At 47.8% G+C, this 25785-nt stretch overlaps 1 protein-coding gene across 2 annotated transcripts; it reads right to left on the reverse strand.

Moving 5' to 3' along the window:
- Positions 1–1408: 1408 nt before the first annotated feature.
- Positions 1409–25783, reverse strand: POFUT1 (protein O-fucosyltransferase 1). Of its 2 annotated transcripts, XM_087445427.1 has the most exons (8): positions 25588–25783; positions 23814–23935; positions 19948–20130; positions 18671–18783; positions 7908–8100; positions 5426–5668; positions 2925–3029; positions 2168–2213 (listed from the first exon to the last, which is right to left on the reverse strand). In XM_087445427.1, exons 1-7 carry the CDS (start codon positions 25718–25720, stop codon positions 2970–2972), a joined length of 1047 nt encoding a protein of 348 aa, XP_087301553.1. In that variant the 5' UTR covers positions 25721–25783; the 3' UTR covers positions 2168–2213; positions 2925–2969. The 2 variants fall into 2 exon arrangements, with proteins under 2 accessions (XP_004442539.1, XP_087301553.1); XM_004442482.3 differs by lacking the exon at positions 2925–3029 and having other exon boundaries at positions 1409–2213; positions 25588–25781.
- Between the last annotated feature and the right edge of the window lie 2 nt (positions 25784–25785).

Genomic DNA, 25785 nt, shown 5'->3' on the forward strand with positions numbered 1-25785 from the left:
GTGCCTGGCACAGAGTAGGTATGACACAAGAGGCAGTCAAATTAATCAACAGCCACATAGGTGCCTTTGTCTCTTTCAAGTGTACAATGTGCTCTTAGATGTGCTTTATCTGATCTGAGCCTTTCAACAACCCCGTCAGTTTTATCACCATTTTAAAGGTGAGGAAACTGGGCCAAAGAGGAATAAAGTGCTTGCCTATGCAACACGCTGAATCTGACTACAACTCCTGCACCCTCTCCTCCAGAACACAAGCTGTTATCACTGCTGATGCTAATCAACATGATTTGGATGGCCCATTAGAGCCCGAGACTCTAACGTATGTGCCTAGTGTGAGGCTGTGAATGGCAAATGAATCCAGCAAGTGAAGCCAGCCGGTAAGCCACACATTCCCAACTATCGGATGGAGGCAGGGGTGCACAGGGCTTCTGTGTCTCTGAATGAGGCTCCTGAACAAGTCTGAACAGATAAACCATCTCTCAGAGTCCACCCAGGATTTAAAACATTTCAGTTTTCCCAGCAGGCAAAATACAAAAGCCCTTTCTGTATAGTTTCTCTGCTAAGAGTCGGGAGGCAGTTCTAAGTAGCAAATGCCACCTTTGGTGTTTGAGATCTGTTGCCCTGCAGCCTCTGACCCAGTCTGCCCTGACAAAAGAAGTATTTCTTCCCAAAGGTAAGCAAGAGAGAAGCCGTGCATGGAGCTCTGGGCCTGGCTCTCATCAGTCTCCTCTACCTTTCCAGGATCAAAGGCCAAGGGAGGTCACCTGGCAGGGAAGAGACCAGCAGGTGTTAAACCTGAATTTTAGAACCAAAAGGCCAAAAAATCACAGCTTCTCAGGAGTCACGGATTATTACAACTGCAGCATGTGGGAGACAAAGAAACTTACAACTCTAACATGTTAAGCCTCACGGGGTTGGCGGAGATTACATTGGACAGGAAGGGGCAAAAGTTGCTTCCAAACTGGGAATTCTGATGGCTCCTGGGTCCTGGGCATCTTCTACCTGGTCAGAGGCCCAACAAACACCTCCTTGTGAAAATATGGCCTGGGGGCTCCAGCCACAGGAGGGAGGCTGGGAAGAGCGGCCTTGGATACCAACTCAATGGCAATATTCTACAACCAGGCTCCTTGGGACTAGAGATCAGAAGAGACAGCAGCCTTCAGAAGGATCCCACCAGCCCAGCAAGCCCTGGCCTCTGATGTGTTATGAGACCCTGATGGTGCCAGGTTTGTGGCAGGCCACCAACTAGCAAGAGACTTTAACTGAGGGTAATATGATGATGGTGGGCTTGATGGGGTATGCTCCTTGCTGGGAACATGCTGTGCGAGCAGCACTTAGCCGCCTGTGGAGCCCTGCACAGCACCCTGACTAATAACTTCTATTTGCATAGAGTTTACAACGGAGGAGACTGTTCATGCCCCAAACCCTAGAAATGGGTTTAATAGGAAGTTTAATAGGAAGAAGGGTCGACAATGGCTCTGGTCAGGCAGTGGGATGAGTCTGAGGGCCACTTTGGGGGTCATCCGGAAAAGTAGCCAATACACCCACTCCACCCCTAGCCTCATCCACATTCAGTTAAGGTCACTTTAGGTACCTACATTAATGAACTTCACTGATTTTTTAAAATGAGGGAGAGTTCTACGGTAGTCATGACCTTGTATCAAAACTATAAAAATCTCTCTCTCTATAAAAAAAATCTCTCTGAAGAGAGTTCAGCATCCCAGGCTGCTCAGAACAGGGCAGACCAAAAGACAGAGGTTGGACTGCTTTGCTGGTGTGAGAAATTCCCAGGAGAAACAGCAGGAAGCACAAGAGGAGGGGAAGTGCTCTGGCTCCCAGGAGCCTGGAAGTCCTGTGCCCCGGGAGATGCACTGTCTTCCTCCTCCAGGAGGTCCCTGGTACTTTTCTCTGTCTGTGACAAGAGAGAAGAGAAGCCTGTTCCCTTGGGGATCAATTCTGGAAGCATCTCTGGTTGCCAGGCCTGGCTGGAGGGACCAGCTCACACTGGTGATGTGCTCTAGCGAGGATCAGAACTCATCCCGCAGCTGAGGGGGCCTGTCCATGCCAAAGAAAGAGGACGCCCTCCCCTGGAGGTCCCGTTCCCGCTTCACGAAGCCGGTGAAGGAGGAGACACAGTTGCCAATAAAGTGGTCGGCTTGGCCAAGGATGTACAGGTCGATCTGGGCCACTTCAGGCTTCAGGCTCACCACCTTCACCTGCAGGAGGAAGGGCAGGGCGTTTTAGCCAGGGTGCAGGCCAAGGTGGCCGGCTTGACCAAGGCCTGCAGCCATACCCCCAGCCTTCTTCTCCTGTGCTGAAGTTACAGACATAAAAAGAGCTGCAGAGAGGATTCAGATGTAGGGTTGGGCGTTTGAGAGAAGTGATGTCCAGTGTTGCCTCGGCCCACCCCCACATGGAACACCCCTCTCTCCAGCACCCTTTCCCCACAGCCAGCCTCAGCTCTAAACACTCTATGCCTTTGCTTGTTAGTTCCCTCTACCTGGAATGCCTTCTCCTTTCCCATTAAAATCCCAACCATACTCTCACAGCTCAGCTCAAGTTCTACACATTTCTCCTGAAGCCCTAGCCTGACAGGTTTGGCTTCCCCTAACAAGCTGATCTAACCAGAGCGCCCCACCCATCCAGTTCTGCTGTCTGGATGCCTCCAAGCCTAAAGTCGTGTCCAATCTATCCCAGAGATACTCCCCAGAGGTGAACCCTTCTCTTGATGGATTACCACTCCCTGGCAGCCACCATAATTTCTTGCCTCTTCACTGTTCTCCTTGCTGCCTCTCCTCCTGGTCTGCTCACCACAGAACAGCCAGAGGAAATTTTTTTAGATACTCCTACCTGGCTGTCCCTCCCTCCATCCCAAGCTGTACACCCTTAAATGGTGCCCTATTGCTCTTCAGATAAAGATGACAAACCTTGGGGCCGGCCCCGTGGGTTGGCAGTTAAGTGCGCGCGCTCCGCTACTGGCGGCCTGGGTTCGAATCTCGGGCACGCACCGACGCACCGCTTCTCTGGCCATGCTGGGGTCATGTCAACGGAAAGATGTGCAACTATGACATACAACTATCTACTGGGGCTTTGGGGGGAAAAAAAAAAGGAGGAGGATGGGCAATAGATGTTAGCTCAGAGCCGGTCTTCCTCAGCAAAAAGAGGAGGATTAGTATGGATGTTAGCTCAGGGCTGATCCTCCTCACCAAAAAAAAAAAAAAAAAAAAAAAGATGACAAATCTTGAATGAGGTCCACAAGGCCCCGTTCAGGCCACCTCTCCATCTCCTCATATACCTCCCCCATGATCCCTTGAGCTCCAGCCACTACACACCAGGCTCCCTCCTCCTCAGGACCTTTGCATGTGCTGTTCCCTCTGTTTGGGGTGCTTGTCTCTTTGCCTGGTTAACGCCTACTTAACCTTCATTCTGTGGCTCAAGTGTCACCTCCTTGGGGAAGCTCTCCCTGGCCCCCCGGACAAGGCCAGGATCCTCTGTTCTACACTCCCACAGAACCACGTTTCTTTACTTTGGAGCACACATCTCCGTTGATGGTTTTCATTCCTTAGTGACTCTGATTAACGTCCACCTCCTGCACCTGACTGGGGTCGGGGCTGTGTCAGTTTGCTTGTCACGCTGACTGGGACCTGTCCCAGTAAACATCTGTTGACTGGACGAGTGAGCCCCACCTCCATCTGCGGACCTCTCTTGTGGAGTATATGATGGCCCTCTGCAGAGTCTCTTTCCTGCATCTAGACTGTGAGCCCTGCAGGGCAGCCCCACAACTTATTTATCAGTATCCGCAGCTCAGCACCTGCCCAGCTTCACGGCGGAGGAGGCTTAGTTCATGAGGAAGGGTGGGCTCTGAGCCCGTGGAGTGGGGGGCTGAGGAGTTGGGAAGGGCAAGGACAGCACAGCAACAGGAAGCAGAAAATGGCAGGAGGCTCAAGGCGTAACAAACACATCAACTCTAAAACACACAAAAACTCCCTGGGGCTCTCCAAGTGCTTCCACTTAGTACAGAGGTGGGGGTGTGGGCAGAGCTGGGGCTGAAAGTGCTTTGCTGTCACACAGAGATTTCTGATGTAACAAAAATCATCATCTTGCTATGTGGATGGTAGCAAAGAAATAATACTAGTTTAATCATGGCAAAATCCCCCGAACAATTCCACCCACGCCCTGAAACTTACCCGCTCTGTGTCATGCCCACTATAATTAGCTCTGAGACCTCTTGGGTAAATTCTATCCCTTCTTGGGACTTTGCTTTCCTCAGCTACAACACGCCAGGGTTGAGCAGAGGTGCTCCAAGGTCTCCCAGCTCTGACATTCCTTAAAGTGGGGGTGGGGTGGAAGACCAGAATGCACTGACTCAGCATGTTCTCTACCAGCCGGGGCTTCCAGCCGGTGTCTGGCGTAAGAGAGAGACAGGGAGCCCCTCGACATAAAGCCAAGGGCATCCACTGCTAGAAAGCAGGTGTCTGCCTTTTAAGTTCTGCACAAGCATCGAGGGCTTGCATTCATTCAACAAAGTCTTACTGAATGCTTACTACTAATTCAGTCCTTTTATCCACACATACTTACTCATTGCCGACTCTCCACTCATACAGTACCAAGCACATTCTGTTATTTGTTCATATACTGAATACCTACTATTCACCGCTTCCTTCAGCATTTACTAAGCACAAAAGAGCCTTCCCTTTACTCATCAACCACCTACTTCTACTGTCAACAACAGCTAACTTTATTGAGCACTTATTTTGTACCGGAACTGTTTTAATTTCTTTATACCTGATCTTCACAATCACTCTATGATCTAGGTACTACACTCAGTCCCATCTTATAGACAAGGAAACAGAAGCACAGAGAGATAAAGTAACTTGTGCAAGGCTGCACAGTGAGTGGAGCCCAATTCTCTGGCTCCAGAGTCCATGCTCTTACTTTCTCTGCTACACTGGATCTCTACCAAGGGCCCACTGTCTACGCCCTTATTCAACAAACTGAGAGTCCACTATGTGTTAGGCACTGTCCTAGACACTGGTGATGGCAGGGTGGGGTCTCAGCCCTGGAGGAGGTCAAAGCACCAGACTAGATGCCAAGGAACAGAACAGTGAGTCAGCCTTGGATCCCGCCTTCAAGGAGCCACAACTGCCGGGACATGTTTCTACCCTAGTCTCACACAGTCTAGAAAGTGTCTCAAGAGAAGATGTGATAAAGAGCTGGGAGCTACAGCTCCCAGTAGGGACACGTGAGATACAGGAGTGGAGAAAAACTGGAGAGCAACTGCGGAGGTGTTTGAGCCGGGGTTTGAAAGATGGGTAGGGACTAGAGAGGAACTGGATGTCCAAGCAAAAGCCTGGGGTGGGAGGTCATGAAGCACCCTAGCTCTTTCCTTGAGTCCCTGCCCCCTGCACACCCACTGGCCCGCGCCTACCTTCCCTTTGAAGAGCTGTTGGATTTCGGGCACGTAACTCTCAGAATCCGTGGCAATGTAGACCGACTGCGCGTTCAGTGCCTTCACCCAGAGCTTCACGGCCCGCCTGATTTCCTTCAGGTCGGGGAGGCACATAGTCATGGTGAGGGGGGCCGCTGTGCTGCGGCTGTAGCCCACACACTGCGGAGAGGCCATGAAGTGGGAGCCTGCAGTCCCGTCCTTCAGCATGGCGCAGGCGTTCTTCTACAGGATGGGGTGGGGGGACAGAGTTAAAGACAGCAACTGGCTGGAACCCCAGAAGCAAGAGCCGGTAAGTGGAAAAGGCAGGCAATACAATGAGGATCTCAACTCTGTTTTTAAAAAAAACATCGAGGGAAGAGGGAAATGCATCAAAACAGTAACAGTGGTTATTTCTGGGTAGCGGGATATTGGCTTTTTACAAATTTTTTTTTCTTGGTCTTACTACATTATCTGGGACCTCCAGTACAATTCTGAACCGTGGTGGTGATAATAGGCAGCCTTATCTGATTTCTGACTTCAGCAGGAACACTTCTGATAGCTCCCATGCAGTACATGTTTGCTGTGGGTTTCAGAGAGATAGCCTTTATCAAGTTAAGGTGGGTCCCTTCTATTCCTGGTTGGGTAAGAGTTTTTTTTTAATTTTTATTTAATCGTGAATGAATGTCGACTTTTATCAACTGCTTTCTTGGCCTCTGTTGAGATGATTATATGATTTTTCTTCTTTGGGTATTAATATAGTGAATTTCATTGCATTCCTGGGATAAATTTTACTTGTTTATGTTGTATGTTCTTTAATGTTATTGGACTTTACTTGCTCATATTTTACTTAGGATCTGTGCATCTATGCTCATAAGTGAGAATGGGCTATACTTTTCTGAGTCAACCTTATCTGAGTTTGGTATTAGTGTTATGCTAGCTTTATAAAAAATAGCACCTACATCCTTTTATATTCTAGTTAAGTACAGATGGGAACTACCTGTTTCTTGAAAGTTTAGTTGAAACCACTCATAAAATATTCTGGACCTGGCTCCTTTTCTTTGTGGAAGGAGGGCAGGGAGGGAGTCTAGTAGGTAAATGTGTGATTACTTCCTCAATTGACTCTGAATGAATTTTGACCTAATTTCTCCACTTTTCAGTATTTTTCAAGTCTTCCACAATGAGCATTTCTGGGGCTGGCCCGGTGGCACAAGCAGTTAAGTGCATGAGCTCTGCTGCGGCGGCCCGGGGTTAGCCGGTTCGGATTCCAGGCGCGCACTGATGCACCGCTTGGCAAGCCACGCTGTGGCGGCGTCCCATATAAAGTGGAGGAAGACGGGCACGGATGTTAGCCCAGGGCCCGTCTTCGTCAGCAAAAAAAGAGGAGGATTGGCAGATGTTAGCAGAGGGCTGATCTTCCTCACAAAAAAAAAAAAAAAGAACAATGAGCATTTCTTTTTTTTTTTTTTTTAATTTTATTAATTTGTTTATTTTTTCCCCTAAAGCCCCAGTAGACAGTTGTATGTCATAGCTGCACATCCTTCTAGCTGCTGTATGTGGGATGCAGCCTCAGCATGGCCGGAGAAGCGGTGCGTCGGTGCGCGCCCGGGATCCAAACCCAGGCCGCCAGCAGTGGAGCGCGTGCACTTAACCGCTAAGCCATGGTGCCGGCCTCACAATGAGCATTTCTAACATACAAACATACATATACATATCTTCTTATATAAATCAAGGAGTTTGTCTACATTGCTCCTGTTATGTTCACATGGAGGATAATCTGAGGTTTCTGCACATTTAAGCAGCCTCCAGATTCGGAGGATATCTTCATTTCTTGGGAGCCCCACACAATCTCCAGAACTAGTTTTTCAACAAGGAGTCTACTGACTAAACACTGAGCTGGGAAGAGGACTCCTGGGCTGTGGGTCTCTCTCTGGCTAGCTGCCTGGCCCAGGATCTTGCTTGATACCTCAGTTTATTCATCTGCAAAATGAGGATAAAAATGGCAACTGTTAAAAATTAAGCTGGCAGGGCTGGCCTGGTGGCATAGTAGTTAAGTTTGTGCATTCTGCTTCGGAGGCCCGGGGTTCACAGGTTCAGATCCCAGGCACGGACCTACGCACCACTTATCAAGCCATGCTGTGGCATGCATCCCACATATAAAGTAGAAGAAGGTGGGCATGGATGTTAGCCCAGGGCCAATCTTCCTCAGCAAAAAGAGGAGGACTGGCAGATGTTAGCTCAGTGCTAATCTTCCTCACCAAAAAAAAAAAAAAAAAAAATTTGAGCTGGCAAACAAGCACTTTGGAGGCACACTTCTGATGTGTCTATAGCAGGATCATGGGACAGAGTCCCATGGACTTGGCTGAGCAAGACCTCTCTGCCTTGGCTGGGACTTGGCGCAATAGGTTCAGTGTTCAACTCCCACAGGCACGGTCCCCGCTTAGGGTTATGTCCAACCCAGCCGTGAGAGGAAGGGGGAAGTTACCCAGTCGGAGCCAATGCGCAGGTGAATGCCCACATAAGGCCGGAGGAGGTGGGTGCGGATCTGGGCCTCTCCTGTCCTCACCATCTCGTCTGACCATACCATGTACTTCTGGAGCGGCCTATGCTCCTCCAGGACGGGGAACTGGGCTGGGGCCCCTGGTAGGGCGAGCACTGGATGTTCCTTTGGAGAAAATCTAGGCATGAGACAGATGAGGGGAAGTCAGACAGAGGATGCACAGAGAGCCTGGTCGCCACCCCCACGGGAAAAAGGAGGGCATTGCACCATGTCCCAGAGACCCTGCAGAGGGGCCTCTGTAACATGCAAGAAGCAGGAGAGGTTGCGAAACCCTAACGGGCTGATAAGAAACCTTGGCGGCGGCAACAGGCACACTATGCAATACTGTCCCGCCACACAGAATTTACAACCCTCTTTGCTTGTTTAACAATTAAAAATTTACAGTAGAGCTTCCAACCTTTTGTATGTCACGCTGGCTTCCAATCTGTGGTGCGGTAATTCACTCGAGGGTGGGGTGTCTGGACCGAGCCTTTGCCCTTTTACCCACATGGCGGGACTGGGATGTGCAGCTGCTTACAGAGGGCAATGGACAGGTGACACTCACAGGGAACATGTATACTGGATGAGATCGTTCACTCAACATTTAACACGTATTTATCGATTGCCTACTATGTGCTGGGGCCCAGGGGAGAATGAGACAAGCATGGTCCCTGCCCTCATGGAAAGCACCAGAGGTCTGTGGATGCCCCCATCATACCCTCCTGAAGGCTCTCCTTCCCCCTTACACACTATGCACCTTGCAATTATTTCACCTCTGTCTTTTCTCCTGGACTCAGGCTTCTGAAGGCAGTGCCTCCAGGCACGTAGAACAGCATCTGACACACGTTAAGAGTTCAGTAAAAATTGCTGACTGAATGAGTGAGGAGCAAACCTGTGGTCCCTCATCAGCTAAACCCAGACTATATCCCAGCAACATGAAACACCCTGCTGTTCCATAAACTCGCAATGCACTTTCAAACTCCAGATCTCTGCAGACTTCTCCACTCTACCTGGAACGCCTTCCCTCTGATAGCTAAAATCCTCTTAAAATTATGAAACAGGCACAGCCACTCTGGAAAACAGTCTAGCAGTTTCTTTTAAAACTAGACAAGCAATTACCATATGACCCAGCAATTGTACTCTTGGGCATTTATTCCAGAGAAATGAAAACCTATATTCACACACGAGCCAGTACATGAATGTTCGTAGCAGCTTTATTCATAATAGCCAAAAACTGGAAACAACTCAGATGTCGTTCAACAAGTGAATGGTTAGACAAACTGTGGAGCATCCATACCATGGAATACTATTGCAATAAAAAGGAATTAACTCTTGATACAGGCAACAAATTGGATGATCTCAAGGGAATTATGCTGAGTGAAAAAAGCCAATCCCAAAAGGTTACATGTTGTATGACTCCATTTATATAACATTTTCAAAATGACAAAATAGAGAAGAGAACAGAAATGTGAAGACATTAGTGGTTGCCAGGGGCTAGGGTGTGTGTGTGTGTGTGTGTGTGTGTGTGTGTGTGTGTGTGTGTGTGTGTGTGTGTGTGTGTGTGTGTGTGTGTGTGTGTGTGTGTGTGTGTGTTTAGGGAGGTGGGTGTGGTTATAAATTGTGTGTGTGTGTGTGTGTGTGTGTTTAGGGAGGTGGGTGTGGTTATAAATTGGCCACACAAGGATCCTTGTAATGTTAGAACTGTTCAATATCTTGACTGTGGTGGTGGATACACGAACCTACACAAGTGACAAAATCGAATAGAACTAAATACACACATACACACACACACAGAAGTGAGTACAAGTAAAACTGGGGAAATCTGAATAAGATGGGTGGATTGTATCCATGTCAACACGCAGGTTGTCATACTGTACTGTTTATCACCTTTGCAAATGTTACCATCAGGGGAAAGGAGTAAAGGGTGCATGGGATCTCTCTGTATAATTTCTTACAAATGATTGTGAATCTACAATTATCTCAATAAAAATTTCAATGAAATATTATTACATATTTCAAAGCACACAGGAAAATACAGAAAATAGTTTACCAATCTACATACCCGTGACTCAAATTAGCAGATATTAATACTTTGCTTTGTTCCCGATTTTCTTTTTTTTTGTGTGAGATCAGCCCTGTGCTAACATCTGCCAATCCTCTTTTTTTTTTTTTTTTTTTTTGCTGAGGAAGACTGGCCCTGGGCTAACATCCGTGCCCATCTTCCTCCACTTTATATGTGATGCCGCCACAGCATGGCTTGCCAAGCAGTGTGTCGGTGCGCGCCGGGGATCCGAACCGGCGAACCCTGGGCCACCGCAGCGGAGCACGCGTACTTAACCGCTTGCGCCACCGGCCGGCCCCTGTTCCCGATTTTTAAAAAAATACACACCTAAATAAAAACTCTATCCTATCACCTCTCTTCCTTCTTTTCTTCCTCTTCCCATTAGGTACTGTGGTTTCATGCATGATTACAGTGTTACTATTTATACAAAAAAGTATTAGTCTGTGTGCTTTTTACCCAGTGTAATGATAAAAGCATGGGCTGTTGAGCCAGGCAGCCTTGTAATGTTGACTATGCCACTCACTAACTTGGCAGGCGACTTACTCATTCTGTGCCTCAGTTTCCTTATCTGTATAATAGAGCTGATAACAGTTCCTACCTCATAGGGCTATTGAGAAGATTAAACAGATTAAAATAAGCAAAGCATTTAGAACAATGCTTGGCACACAGAAAGCTCTCGGAAAATTCTGACTATCAGCATCACCATCACCATCACCATCGTCATATTGCACGTAACCTAGTTCAACTTTTTAAGAATTCAACTTTATGTTTTAGAGAGTTGGCCGTGCTGATCATGTAGATCACGAGATCATGTTAGTGTCTCTTGAAGGTTTCCATTTTGCACAAGTAAACCACAATTTACCTATCTAGTCCTTTTCTGCTGGACAGTGAGGTGGTTCCAATCTTCTACTCATAGGACAGTGCTGCAATGGACATGCGACTCATTCTTCACACCCAACCCGAACACCTCACTCTGCAAACACCTTCCAAACCTCCAAGACCAGTTGCCACTCCCAAGCCTCAGCTCCTAGGGGAGGGCTCCTTGTCCCACTTCTCCTTTGCTGTCTTCTGATGTGCTCAACAACTTCTTCCCTGCCCCACTGTCAGCCCGTGAGGGTAGGGGCCCGAGCAGTCTCATTCACCATCTTTCCCACACACACTGGTCCAGGGCCTGTGCCAAGGATGCAATAAGCAAGTGTTTGATGGCCTGATTCTGTGCAACACTTGTCTCGACAGATTTTAATTTTATATGTACATAGGTGTGAATCATTTATTGAGCCTATTATGCGACAGGCAATGTTCCACTTGCTTTGTGTATACTAACTCATTTGATTCTCATAAGAGCCCCGTGAGGTAAGTACTATTGTTACTCTCATTTTACAGATGAGGAAACTGAAGCACAGAAAGGTTAAGTACCATGCCCATGGTCACACAGCTAGGAACTGGTGGAGCTAGGACTTGAATCCAGGCAGTCTGCTTCAGAATCTGTGTTCATAACTACTACATCTCACTCCCGTCTCCTCCACCCCAGTCAACAAGCACCTCAAGAGCTGAGTCTGTGGCTTATTCTTCTGATTCCCAGCTCCTAGCACAGGCCTCAATATACAGCAGTACAATAAATATTTTTAGAATGAATGAATGAATGAGAAGGATTCAGGGATCTCACTAGAAAGACCAGATTAGATTGTCAGGGGTTAGAGGAAGAAGAAGTGGATATTAACTGAGCACCTAACATGGGCCAGGCCCTCAGCCAAGCTCCTTTCAGATGCCACCTTAAAGGATTTCAAAAAGAAACCAATAGCTCGTGATCTCCCAGGGGCCTGGAACATTACGACCAAATCAGGGGGCCGGCCCCGTGGCTTAGTGGTTAAGTGCGCGCGCTCCGCTACTGGTGGCCCGGGTTCGGATCCCGGGCACGCACCGAGGCACGGCTTCTCCGGCCATGCTGAGGCCGCGTCCCACATACAGCAACTAGAAGGATGTGCAACTATGACATACAACTATCTACTGGGGCTTTGGGGAAAAAAAGGAGGAGGATTGACAATAGATGTTAGCTCAGAGCCGGTCTTCCTTAGCAAAAAGAGGAGGATTAGCATGGATGTTAGCTCAGGGCTGATCTTCCTCACAAAAAAAAAAATAAATAAATAAATAAATAAAAAATAAAATAAAGATCAAATCACGACCTGTACCCTCTCAGAAAGAACCTGCTGCTGACCCTTGGTGAATTCTAGATTTGGAATATCCATCCCCCTACTAGATCTGGATCGGCACACACCTGTCCCAGTGGGACATCAGCTCTGACCTGACAAGTAGCAAGAGGCCAAGACTGATGTGCTCATTTGCTCCCAATGAGAGTACTGTTTGGAAAGAAAGGGGGCACTAAGGGTCTTGTTTGGAAAGAAACCTTGACCAGCTCCATCTGCCCCCTAACTGTCCACCCTAGGTCAGGCCCTTAGCCCGGTCACTATCCAGCTGAAGAAGGCATGCTCTCCTGCTGCTGGGCGCAGTGAACCTCTGTGGTTCTTCACCACACCTACTCTACTGATATCTCCCAACAAGCTGGGGTTTCTCTATGCACAGCATCCACTTCTGCGGCCAGTATACATCTGTGGATGTACACCAGTGGACACACACCACGCTGAGTGCAGAGGATGCAGGGACACAAAACGAGGCAGAGCCTTGCTCTCGACGTCCCTGCCATGAAGATCTACCTTTCCCCCCAGCTCTTTGCATGGCTGGCTCTTTCTCTTCCTTTGTGTCAGCTCTGCCAATTACATATCACCTGTTTATGTCCTCTCAGGGAGGCTGCCGCCTGGGAGAATGATAAGCCACGTGCTCAAATACCTGTTACCTTCATGCCACAAGAATGGTTCAGCATGATGATCCATAGCCTTCCAACAGTAAGTGTATAATAAACGTCTGTTGAATTAAACCTCCACCACGGTATTTACACACTCAGAACCAGCAGAGATGGAAAGATCCTCAGAAATCACTTAGTGGGGAAGAAATACCTCTTATCCCCTTCTCCTAGAACCCAATTTTCAGCTGGACACATAGCAGCTCCAAATAAAGACATTCAGCAGTACTTCTTGTAGCCAGGTATGGCTATGTGCCTAAGTACTAGCCAATGAGCCGCAAGCAAGCAGGAAGGAAGTCTCCTTAAAAAGGTAAGATGTGTCCTTCTTCTGCCTCTTTTGTCCTTCCAGCTGCCTGGGGCAAGGGTGTGATGGCTGAAGTTTCATCAGTCATCTTGGCCCAGGAGGTGACATTGAGGATAAAAGCCAGTGCTGGGACCGCTGAACAGAGATGGGGGCCTGCCTAATTCCTGATGACACCACGGAGCTGCCATCCAGCCCTGGGCTGCATACTCTAGTACTTTTTTACTTAAGAAAATAATAAACTTCTATCTTATTACTCTGCTGTTATTTTGGGTCTTGTTACATGTAGCCTAAATTAGACCTGTGGCTATCAAGCTTGGTGTGTCACATCAAGCTTGTTCCTGCCTCAGCCTCTGCACTGGATGTCGCCGCCACAAAGATCTCTCTTTCCCTCCGGCTGTTTGCACGGCTGGCTCCTCATCCTTCAGGTCTGTTATACATTGAATGTGTGGGTGTCCCCCCAGATAGACCTGTGGCTACATGCACTTTTAGCTGATATACCAGAGGCTTACCGGTTGAAGGCAGTGAGGGAGGGGAGCTGGGGTCCTCTGACTCGGCCACCAGTGCTGCCCCCGTGGCGTCACAGGCACTTCTCAAGAACACCGAGGAACAGTCTGAAAACCACTGATCTTGCTTAGCCCCTTCATTTTACAGGTGGAGCACTGTGGCCAGAGGAGGGAAGCAATCCGCCTAGTCACACAGTGAGCCCGGGAAGAGCCTGACCCTTTCCAATGTCATTCTCCCTACACCCGTACCCCCATCCCAAAAGGACAATTTTCTACAGCAAGCAAATGTCCACTATTTTACAAAATGTTTAAAATACATACACTCTCAAACTCACCCCTACAAGCACTCACAGGCTTATCAGATCACTGCACCAAGGCCTACGAAGCCCTGCAGGTCTGCCAACTGCCCACTTCTCCTATCTCCTGCCCTCTGTGGCAGGTTAATTCTTCAAATCTCCTCCCGTTGGGTGGGCTCTATATCGCCTCCCATAGCACTTGGCAGAAGTGACACTGCCTGGTTGCCAGGCCCAAGCTTTAGGGAGCCAGCAGCTTTCACCTCCTGTCTCTTGGAACACTCACTCCCTGGATGCGCCCACAGAACCCGGCTGTCATGCTGTCAGAAGTCCAAGCCACACAGGGAAGTCAAGTGTACGCACACCAGCTGACTTCCCCAGCTGGGCTCCCGGACCACAGCCAGTATCACCTGCCAGCCATGAGGGAGCCCTCTTGGACATGGAGCCCAGTCGAGCCTTCAGATGACTCTAGCCCCTGCCAACAGCTGAGTGCAGCCACATGAGGCCACAAGCAAGAAGTACCCAGCTAACCCAAGTGTCCATCAACAGAAGAGTGGATAAACAAAATGTGGTCTATACGTAAATGGACTATTTTTCAGGTTTTGATATCTGCTACAACACAGATAAATCTTGAAGACATTAAGCTAAGTGAAATAAGCCAGACACAAAAGGACAAATATTATATGATTCTACTTATACAAGGTTCCTAAAGATTTTTTTTTTTTTTTATTTATTCAGTTTTTCCCCCCAAAGCCCCAGTAGATAGTTGTACGTCATAGGTTCACATCCTTCTAGTTGCTGTACGTGGGACTCGGCCTCGCGTTGGACGGAGAAGTGGTGCCTCGGGGCGCTCCCGGGATCCGAACCCGGGCCGCCAGCATCAGAGCGCACGCACTTAACCGCTAAGCCACGGGGCCGGCCCTACAAGGTTCCTAGAATAGGCAAATTCATAGAGACAGAAAAGTAGCATAGAGGTTTCCAGGGGCTGGGGAAGGGGAATGGAGAGTTAGTGTTTAACGGGTACAGAGTTTCTGTTTTGAGATGATGAAAAAGTTCTCGAGACGGATAGTGGTGACAGCTGTACAACAATATGAATGTTCTTAATGCCACTGAATTGTACACTTAAAAATGGTTAAAATAAATAAATACACACATACACTCCATTGGCATAAATACACATATACATACCAGTAACCACTTTTTGAAATCTCATGTTTTTATATATTTAGAACTAATCTTGTCAACAATATTTACTAACCTGGTAAATACTGATATTAATTACTCCTCAGAAAAGATCATTAATTAAATAACTGATTACAAACTATATATAATAATTTCATTTTAAGTTAATGTTTATAGGTTTGTATATGCGTATAAAAATGTCTAGAGGGTGGAAGTATATACATCAAAATGCTAATAGTGTTTTTTTGAGGGGTGGTGGGATTATGAGTACATTTAATTTTCTTTTTTATTGAGAAAAAAACAACGAATCTCCCACCAAATCTGTGGTGGGTATTCTATAGGGGATTCATTCCAAGAAATCACATGTTTAACATGGATTGTAACTTTGTACAGTTGGGACTCCATAAAGAAAATGGATAAACAGAACACAAACAAAAGAATTGCTCAGCTAAGCCTAATCAACCCACAGAACTCTGAGATATAGTAATAAACTGTTGTTGAACCACTAAGTTTTGGAGTGCTTTATTATGCAGCAACAGGCGAAGGGAACATCCTATCTTCTCCTCACGTGCTCCACGCCAGCCACACTGGCTTTCTTTCTGCCCCTTGGCCACATTAAGGTTGTTCCTGCCTCAGAGCCTCTGTGCTCGATATCCCCACCATGAAGATCTCTTTCCCTCCAGCTGTTTGCACGCCTGGCTCCTCATCCCTCAGGTCTGTTACAGACTGAAGGTTTGTGTGTGCCCCCAAATTCATATGTGGAAGCCCTAACCCCCAATGTAATGGGATTAGGAAGGGGGCCTTTGGGAGGTGGTTAGATTTAGAGGAGGTCATGAGGGTGGAGTCCTCAGGGTGGGATCAGTGCCCTTATAAGAGACCAGAGGGCTTGCTCTCTCTCCAACATGTGAACACAGGGCAAGAAGGCAGGGCCTGCAAGCCAAGAAGTCCTCACCAGAACCCGACCATGCTGCCACCCTGATCTTGGACTTCCTGTTCTCCAGAACTGTGAGAAATAAATGTCTGTTATGTAAGCACCCCTGTCTATGGTATTTTGTTATAGCAGCCTGAGCTGATGAAGACAAGGTCTCAGCCCTGCCAATCACACATCGCCTGTTTACATCCTTCATAGCACTATGTCTTCTGGAACTATCATATGTAAAAGTTTATTCACTGTCTCCCACATTAGACTCAGCTCCATCAGGGCAAGGGCCTTATCTGCCTTATTCTTGCCTGTATCCCCAGAGTCCACCAACCAGTGCTTTACACTTAGGAGGTGCTTCTAAAATACATGTGGAAGGGGCTGGCCTCATGGCTTAGCGGTTAAGCGCTCGCGCTCCGCTGCTGGCCGCCCGGGTTCAGATCCCGGGCGCGCACCAACACACTGTTTCTTCGGCCATGCTGAGGCCGCGTCCCACATACAGCAAGTAGAAGGATGTGCAGCTATGACATACAACTATCTACTGGGGCTTTGGGGGGAAAATAAATAAATAAATAAAATCTTAAAAAAAAAAAAAAAGAAAACTTAAAATACATGTGGAAGGAAGGAAGGAAGGAAGGAGTGAAGGAAGGCGGCTGCCTAGGTGGCCCTAACTCTCTCAAACTGCCTCCAGGGACCTCATCTTCCCTACTAGTCTTCCTTCCCCCAAAATTTGGCTGTAAGGCACAGGTTTCCCCAAGGCCTCACCCAATTCCTACAACTCAATGAACTCAAACACGACTATGGGGCAATGGACAAATATTTCAGCAACATTCCCCGACTGATGTGTCCACGCAGCACTGTCCCTTCTCTTCCAACCAAGATTGTGTGATTTTTTTTGGCTTTCTGGAATTTGCTTTTGGAGCTGCTTTTAGAGCTGGTGTCATTTTTTTTTTTCCTGGCATTTTGTCAATGGGGCAAATCTCCATCTTTGGAGGGCAGGTCTGCCTTCTGGCCACAGCTCCCGTCATTCAGAGCTGAATGGGGAGAACCAAGTGAGTGATCAAATGGAAACGTCCTGAGATCAACAATGAGGGGGATTGGAATCTGCCATGACTGAGTATCCTCACTAGCTCATGAACTAGCTCTGAAGGCAAGTCTCAGATAGGAACCGCCAGCTGTTAAAGGCACAGCTGTTTTCTCCACGGTGACTGAGAATGGATGCTCTAGAGTCAGCCTGGGTTCAAATCCCAGTTCTGCCACTTCAAGCTGCGTGACCTTGGGCAAGTGACTTCACTCCTCTTTGCTTCCATTTCCTTACGTGTAAAGCACAGATGACAATAACATCTGTCCCTCAGACTGGTGGAAGGATTAAAGGAGCTATTACCTTAGAAGACTTAGGGGAAGACTTAGAACTGTGTCTAGCACATAGTAGGTACTAAACAAACATTAGCTCTTATTAGCTATTAAAGACTTACATACAGACCCCAGCTGCCCACTCAACAGCTGCATTACCTTGGGCAAGTTATTTTACCTCACCAAGCTCAGTTTCCTCACCTTTCTAATGGAAATTGATCATAATACCCACTTCATGACATTTCTCAAAGGCTTAAATAAAAGAAAGCATGTGAATAATAATAGCAACAGCTAACACTGGTAGGCCCCCTACTATGTGCCGTGTGCTTTATACACTAGGAGGCAGATACCATAATGCTCCTTCCATTAAACCAAGGAGGAAACTCAGGCCAGACAGCTGGAGTGGCTTGCTCAGGGTCACCTAAGAAGGACGCAGGGCTGGGTCAGAGCTCAGGTCTGTCTTATCCTGAGCCTGTGCTCGTTTCTCTACATCAGTCTGTCTTGGGCTTACTAAAAGCCAAGTGCTGTGACCACGCATGAATTCCTAAGCTCCTCACAGCTCCTAAGCTGAGACTGACCTCTAAGCCCACGCTCTTTCTTGCCACGCTACAGCATCAAGGGCAAGTGCACTGTGTCAGTTACCATCATTACAACTAGACGGTAGCTCCGTGAAAGCTGAGGCTGGGTCTCCCTCATTTTCATATATCACCCCTGGCCTTTGAGTACTATGTCTCATACCTGACAGACGCTCTATGAATATTTCACAGCATGTGCCTATGCCCTGCTAACCTATTTTTTTTTTTTAAACAGGGCCTACTGGAGCGCAATTAATAAAGCACATCCCATTTTATCAGGATGACATCATTGCTTAGTCTGCACCTGAAGCTGTTCTTCTCTAGAAGCTGCTTCCAATTTTCGCCTTGTGAAGAGCAAGGTAACAGGGGAGTGATTCTCACGCCTAGAGGAGGAAATCGAGACTCATGTGACTGCAGAATAGTCTTTTTATGACATCCTTTATCGCCTGATAAACTCTTGCTCAACCTTGTGGCAGGTCAACGTCCCGCCGTGTCAGGCTCTGAGATGGGAACAGACCACATAGGATCCCAAGTTCAACAGACAGAATGGCCGCACCTTTGGTCTCATACATCAGGGTGTGACAGAGGTGGAGAGGATCAGGAAGGTACATGAGCCCCACGTCCCTCCCCTAAACCCAGCAATGCTGTCCCCTTTAAGTACCTCTGGATCCACTGGTCTTTGTAGGAGGCAGTGAAAGAAATGCCTGCAAAAAGTTCCGACTTGTTGAAACTCACATGAAACTGATCCCAAAATGGGCCAAAAGGGTTTCCTTCCTGCAGAAAGAGAGTGGTCAAAGGCTTACTGAGGGGGAGGGAAAACCGACTGGGTATGGGGCCAAGGAACTGTGGGTGGGGGAACCCTGGGTGATTTGACTCAGGCTGAAAAACCCTCACAGGATGGCCCAGTAGGATTGTCACCGTGTCATTCCCGGGCTGGGGGCTGAGGAAGGCAGCTCCACCTCCAGTCTGGTTTCCAGCAGATGTTCACCACAGTGTGTGAAGGAGTCTTTCCTACTCACATGCCACATGCCATTGACCCTGCAGAATTGGTGGGGGTCTGGGGAGGAAACAGACCTTGGATTTGGGACCATGGGCTAGAGCTTCAAGAGACTTTCAAGACCAGCTGATCCAATGGCCTTATTTTCAAGATGGAGATGAGGGCCCAGAGAGGGTAAGAAACTTGCCCAAGCTCACACAGCAAGTGAGGGCAGTGTTTGGGCTGTAAGCCAGGTCTCCTTTCTCAAATTTCATGGCTCCTCCAACCACCCCCCAAGACTTTAGCATAACCACTGAAAGACATATTGCAGATTGCCTTATTCCTAAAGCACCAGAAATTTACAAATTTCTACTACAAATTATGACTGCTTCTCATTTACCGGCTGAGAGGCAGGAAAGTATGCAAGTTAGGAGGGTGGACAAGGGAGTCAAATCACTTTGGGCTGAATCCCAGCTCCACCACTGGTTTGCTTTGTGACCTTGGGCAAAATACTGAACCTCTCTGTGCCACACTCAGCGTCCTCTCTCGAAACTGGGGATATTAATAGTACTTTCCTCATGGAGCAGTCTGAGGATTAAGTGGGTTAGTACGTGTAAAGTTCTTAGCTTGGTACCTGGCATGTAGTTAAGTGCTATGAGTATTAGCTATTATTACTGATGTGGCACTTTACAGTTTACAAGCACTCTTCCATCTGGCCCTCATGACACTATGAGTGAGACAGAGCTGGACTAGTATCCTTAGGTAGAAATAAAGGCTCAGAGGAAGCAAAGTCCTCTGCCAGGTAACAATGCAGACAAATGCCAGAAATGGGACTTAAATCTCCACCTTTCTACTCTAAGCCTTTCTGGTGCCTTCCCCCACATATTGCCATCACACAGTGTCTCGGGGGCCTAGAGGACATGGAACAGGCAGAAAGAGCCCCCCAGACCCACAAGACCCACCTTCATGGGGCATGTCTTCTTATCAGGGCTTCGCTGGGCTGCCACCTCAAAGCAGTATGCCACCCGCCTCTCGGGGGGCCAGTGGGTGGGTGCCAGCTTCTCCATGAAGTCCTCCAGGCTGATGACCCGATGGTAGGCCTGGAGGGGCTCCAGCTTGAAGTACTTCTGGTAGGACACATGGAGCTATAGGAAAAGGGGGGAAAGAAGCAGCAGGGGTCCTGCCTCAGTTTCCTAGAGGCTATTTTAGAGACATTTATTAAAACTACACACTCCAAGACCCAGACAGCTCAGACCACATGCCACTGAAAAACTTTTGGCAAAAGACACCAAAGTTAGGACAGAGACAGACTTGGAGAAGATATCTGCAAACCAAAGAAAAAGAGTAATATCCCTCACATTAAAAAAATGCCTGCTGATCTATAAGAAAAAAGACAAATGACAAAAAAGAAAATACGGGTAAAGTATAGGAGTGAACAACTCACAGCAAAGGAAACCCAAAGAGCCAATACACTCAAAAGATGTGCAACGGCACTAGTAATTAGGAAAAAGCAAATTACACTTACAAGACATCACTTCTCACCCGTGAGACTAGCAAAAATTTAAAAGCTTAAGTCTAATTGTTGGAAAGGATGTGGTTTGGAAACGCGCATTTTCGTACATGGCTGGTAGAAGCGGACATTTTAGAACCAACCCTTTGGAATGTAATCTTGCAGCCTCTAATAGAATTTAAAATGCTCCTTCCACCTCTAAGTATTTGTCCTAGAGAAGTTTTTGCACTTTGCACCAGGAGATGGGTACAAGGATGCTCAGAGCCTATACAGTGGAAGTATAGGAAAGAACTTGGAAGGAGTCACACCAAAGACACTAAATCCGTGATAGTGGTTGCCTCTTGTGGTAGGGGGAGGGACTAGGATTAGCCTCAGGAACCAAGAGAGATTGTATCTTTTAACAACTTTATCTGTAACATTGTACTTCTTTTATTAACAAAAAGAAAAGATGCAGCGAAGATGAGAAAATGTTAATGATTATCACTTTAGTGGTGGGTACACAGATGGTGATTGTATTAATCTCTATATTTTTCTAGATTAAAAAAAATTTCTTAGAACATCATGGAATAAAATTTAGACTTTATCCTATAGGACAGGGTTCCCAAACATGTGGATAAAGGGTTCTGCAATAAAAACGCTCCAGAGTTAAATAGGCCCCGGAAATGCTGTGTTAAGCTGGTTTCTTTACTACAGGACTTCTCAGGGCCTTTAATAGCATAGCCTTTAATATGCTAATGGGCATTTTGAATCTCCAATTTTGGGGGGACGGGAAACTCAGAATATAATTTCCCAAACTGATTTAACCACTGCACCCTTCTTGCAGGAGCCACTGGCATTCCAATGAACAGACTTTGGGAATTTTAACTGTTAGCAACAAGGTCCTGCTGAAGGATTTTAAGCAGAAATAACATGCGCTTTGCGTTTTTGAAAGATTACTTTGGTGGTAGAGCAGAGAATGTTTTTTTTTTTTTGTGAGGGAGATCAGCCCTGAGCTAACATCCGTGCTAATTCTCCTCTTTTTGCTGAGGAAGACCGGCTCTGAGCTAACATCTATTGCCAATGCTCCTCCTTTTTTTTCTTCCCCAAAGCCCCAGTAGATAGTTGTATGTCATAGTTGCACATCCTTCTAGGTGCTGTATGTGGGACGCGGCCTCAGGATGGCCAGAGAAGCGGTGCGTCGGTGCGCGCCCGGGATCCGAACCCGGGCTGCCAGCAGCGGAGCGCGAGCACTTAACCGCTAAGCCACCGGGCCGGCCCAGGAGAGAATGTATCGATGGTAAAATTAGAGGGAGAGGAATTGGAGGCTACCGCAATAGTCAATAGTCCTTTTATTTGTTCAAGTATTCATTCAGTACGTACTTTTGAGCATCTCTCACAAGTCCAAGTGAAGATGGACACGTTAGAAGATATAAAAGAAGGTGAAGTAGAGAGTAAAGGGAGGCATTTAGGACGACTTCTAGGTTCCTGGCTTGGTATCCAGGTGAATGGAGGTGACAGAAACTAAGGCTGGGAATATAGGAGGTGACATAGGTTTGAGGGAAAGATGCCAAGTTCAGTTCTGGCTTTAAGAATTTGAGATATCTGTGGGACATACAAGTAGACTCAAGGGTCTAGGAGTTAGAAACACAGGCCTGTGGTCAGAGGAGAATCTAGGCCATAGATAAAACTTAGGAGGTATGTGGAGAAGAGTGAAAGCCACAAGAGTCTATAGAAATCTATAGGAAAGCAAATAATGGTAATAATAGCAACTAATATTTATTGAGTGCTGTCTTAGCGCCAGGTGCTGTGCTCACCACACTTCATGGGGTTGCTCCTCTCATTCTGAGAGGTAGGAATACAACCATCTCCAGGTTACTTATGAAGAAATCCAGGCGGACAGAGTCTAGATAACTCATCTGAGGTCACATGGCTAATAAGCAAACAGAAAGAGGAGACACACCAACCTTTAAACAGTGGGTGGAGAGAGAGGAGCCCCCGATACAGCACAAAGACGAAAATGCCCAGAGGTCAGGGCTGAAGCAGGAATAGGCTGTGTGTCAGAAGCGAGGGGAATAAGGAAGTTCAGGGAGGAGAGAGGCTCATGGGGCCAGGTGCCACCGGGAGGTCAGCTGAGATAAAGACTGAGAAATGACCCCTGGACTTGGCAATTCTGAGGTCCCCGGTGACCTCTGTGAGAAGGGTCCCAGTGGGGAAGGGGAGCCCAATTGTGGTAGGTTGAGTAACCTGTACAAAGCAAGAAGTGGAGACTCCAAAACACTCTTGGCTGAGAAGGCAAGGCGAGAGAAAGCAGGCAACCAAAGGGAGATGAATGGGCAGTGTCTCAACTATAACAGCTGAGTGCAAAAAATCTGAGCATCAATGGCTCCCAGTTACTGAGGATTTCATGTGTCTTACGCACTTTACGCCATTGAGCTCAGTTGATTTAAGAATGAAGAAACTGAGGCACAAAGAGCTCAAGTACCCTGCCCAGGCTACACAGCCAGTAGGCGGCCAAGCCAGGCTATGATTTCAGGTACTCTGGCTTTTAACCTCTAACTGTTAAAGACCTCTCTAAATACAGGCATGCAAAGGAAAAAATAAAACCAATGCAGAGAAAAGACTATAAGAATGAAATACAGTGTTTTATACTTACTAAATATAAGTTTTGAAGTGTATTAAAAACTTTTAAAGTCAATTCATTAAATATTAATTCAGTTCCTACTGCCAGGCTCCTAGGGATACAAAGTGAACAAAGACAGACACAGGACCAATTGAAGAACTAGAGGATGATGAGGATCACCATGCTAAGGGAGCCCCTTGGTGGGGTTAGAGGCGGTGCTGGAGCCAGACTGCCTGGGTTTGTGGCCTTGGACATGTTATTAATTAACCTGTGTTTCAGTTTCTTCTTCAAAACTGACAATAGCACCCATTACCCTTTGACCAATGAGATACATAGAGGGTGGGACCAACCAGGGCTGGAAATGGGGCTTTAGGTTCAGGTAACAGGCTCTGGAGTAGGACAGACATGGGCTTGAATTCCAGCTCTACAACTGACAAGACTGTGTGACCTTGGGCAAGCTACCTAACCTCTCTAAACCCCACTTTCCTCATAGGGATGTGATGAGGGAGAAAAGAGCTAATCTTCATGCAGTGCTCAGAACAGTGCCTGGCAGACAGCCACTGTTAGCCATTGTTACTCCAGGGAAGACAGTTCTGAGTGGGGGTAGGGCAAGCTCAGAGGGGTAGGAGGGAAAGCCCAGACAAGGACTTGGGGTCAAGCAGAGGTGAACAGGATTAGGGAAGGGTGGACAAGGGCTAAGGTCCGTGGGAGGTACTCACATTGGTGAAGGGAGGTTTGTGATGCTGGTACTCAATCCAAGGAGGTACAGCCAGGGTGCGGTTCAACAGCTTTGCAAATGCCAGGGAGCCCAAGAAGTGATCAGCCTGGTTCCCGAAGCGCCCTGGATGGTATATTGTGGGTGAGAGGAGGCTGGGGCATTGAGGGCATGGGGCATGCAGGGCTCAGAAAGGATGTGGAGCCGGAGTGGCAAGGGCCAGGACACCAAGGAGAGCCAGAGAAGCTGGCAGCATGGGATCAAGTCTGGAGTCCTGGGTCTGACACTCAAGTCCCTTCAGGCCCTGTCCCTTCTGCCTCAGCCACTCCAGGTTCCTTGCTGGAACCTGCTCTACACTTCTCATCCCCACCCCATGCATTTGCTCTTGCTGTTCCCTCAGCCAGGAGTGCCCTTCCACCTCTATCTCCACTCACCTGCACATGAAGGGGCAACCCCAATGCCTCATTCACTGGGATCCTTTCAGCCCTGCCATACTCCAGTCTCCCTCCTCTGCCTCCCACCTTGGATTGGAGTTACTTATGGTTCTTCACTTTTCCTAGAATGTCTTTTCCCACTTTCTGGCCTTTGTACTGGCTGTTTCTTCAGCCTGTGAATGCCTCAAGGGGCAAGGACCCTGTCTGACTCTTTTTGTTATCCCCAGCATGGCTTCCATTCATTCATTCCACAAATACTACTGAGAGGCCACTACATGCTAGGCTCTCTGCTAGGTGCTGGAATACAGGAATGAGCACAGAAGACAAGGTCTCTGCCCTCAAGACACTCCCAGTTCAGCTAGGGAGACATTAAACATGTAAACAAATACATAGTGATACATTCTGAAAATTTCAAGAAAAAGAATGAAAAAAGTTTGGTGATGGAGAACACTGAGGAGATTATTTGGGTTGGGGTCAGTGAAGTCCTTTCTGGTGACATTTAAGCTGTGACCTGAAGATGGGAAGGAGCTGGTCAGGCAGAAGTGAAGAGGAGGATGTTCCAGGTAGAGGGAATAGCACAGCCGATTGCACAGGCTGCAGGACCCGAGTATGTGTGAGGAACAGAAAGGGGACAAGTGCGGCTGCAGCTGGAGGATCTGGGGAGAAGGGAGTGGTGGAGATGGGCAGAGGGCCAAATCACCATGGTCAGGAGTCTGGAGGGTTTTAAGAAGGATTGGATTTTACAGTGATCCACCACCCCATTTAAACTGCACCCTTCAACCGGCCCTTCGATTCTCCCTTACCTTTCTCTATTTTATTTTCCCACAGCATTCATCCTCTTCTAAGATACTATGTAATTTCTTATTTTTTATGTTTATCTTTTATTGTCTGTCTTCCCTAACTAAAATGAAGGCTCTACAAGGGCTTGGAGTTTTCTGTCTTATCACTGCTATATCTCCAGAGCAGAGAACAGGGCTGGGCACAGAGTAAGCGCCCTATAAATATTTGTTGAATTAATGAAAGAATCGCCCAGAGCCAGCGTTGGGTCAGTGACATCAAGTACTGCTGCACTAACTCCATCTACTGCACTCCGGGCTAGCTTAGACCTTACGCAAGACACCTAACCTTTCCTGGCCTCAGTCTTCTCATCTGCCAAATGGAAAGGTGGACACAGAGGCCCCTCAGCACCTCTGCAACTAGGGCAGAGAGGCGAGAAGCAGGCCTGGCCCCGCGCGGGGGTTCTTTCCTGGACCTGTCAAGGTGTCTCTGGGCGCCTAGGAGGAGTGGCTTCACCTCTCTGGGCCTCAGTTTCCCCATTTGAGCAGAGGGCTCAGGAGGCCTTACCCATGCATGGGCAGTAGAGCACGTAACCTGCTGGGTCCCAGGAGGCCGCGGGCAACCCCGGGAGCGGCAGAAGCAGCAGCAGGAGAGACACACGCAGCGGCAGGGGCTGCGATGCCCACGCGGCGGCGCCCATGTCGGCTCCCGAGCCCGAGCGCGCCGCGGCGCGGAGGCGGGGAGGAAAGGAGGGGCGCGAGCGTC

This window comes from Ceratotherium simum, chromosome 21, assembly GCF_057802395.1.
Source record: "Ceratotherium simum simum isolate JZ-2026a chromosome 21, ASM5780239v1, whole genome shotgun sequence".
Classification (NCBI taxonomy): Eukaryota; Metazoa; Chordata; class Mammalia; order Perissodactyla; family Rhinocerotidae; genus Ceratotherium; species Ceratotherium simum.

Excerpts from the sequence above, each read along its gene's own strand:
- POFUT1 (XM_004442482.3), bottom strand. The coding sequence starts at position 25,720 with ATGGGCGCCGCCGCGTGGGCATCGCAGCCCCTGCCGCTGCGTGTGTCT. Across the intron at positions 20,131-23,813 it reads ACAAACCTCCCTTCACCAAT|CTCCATGTGTCCTACCAGAA; the intron begins GTGAGTACCTCC and ends CTTTTCCTATAG. Across the intron at positions 5,669-7,907 it reads TGCGCATTGGCTCCGACTGG|AAGAACGCCTGCGCCATGCT; the intron begins GTAACTTCCCCC and ends CCCATCCTGTAG.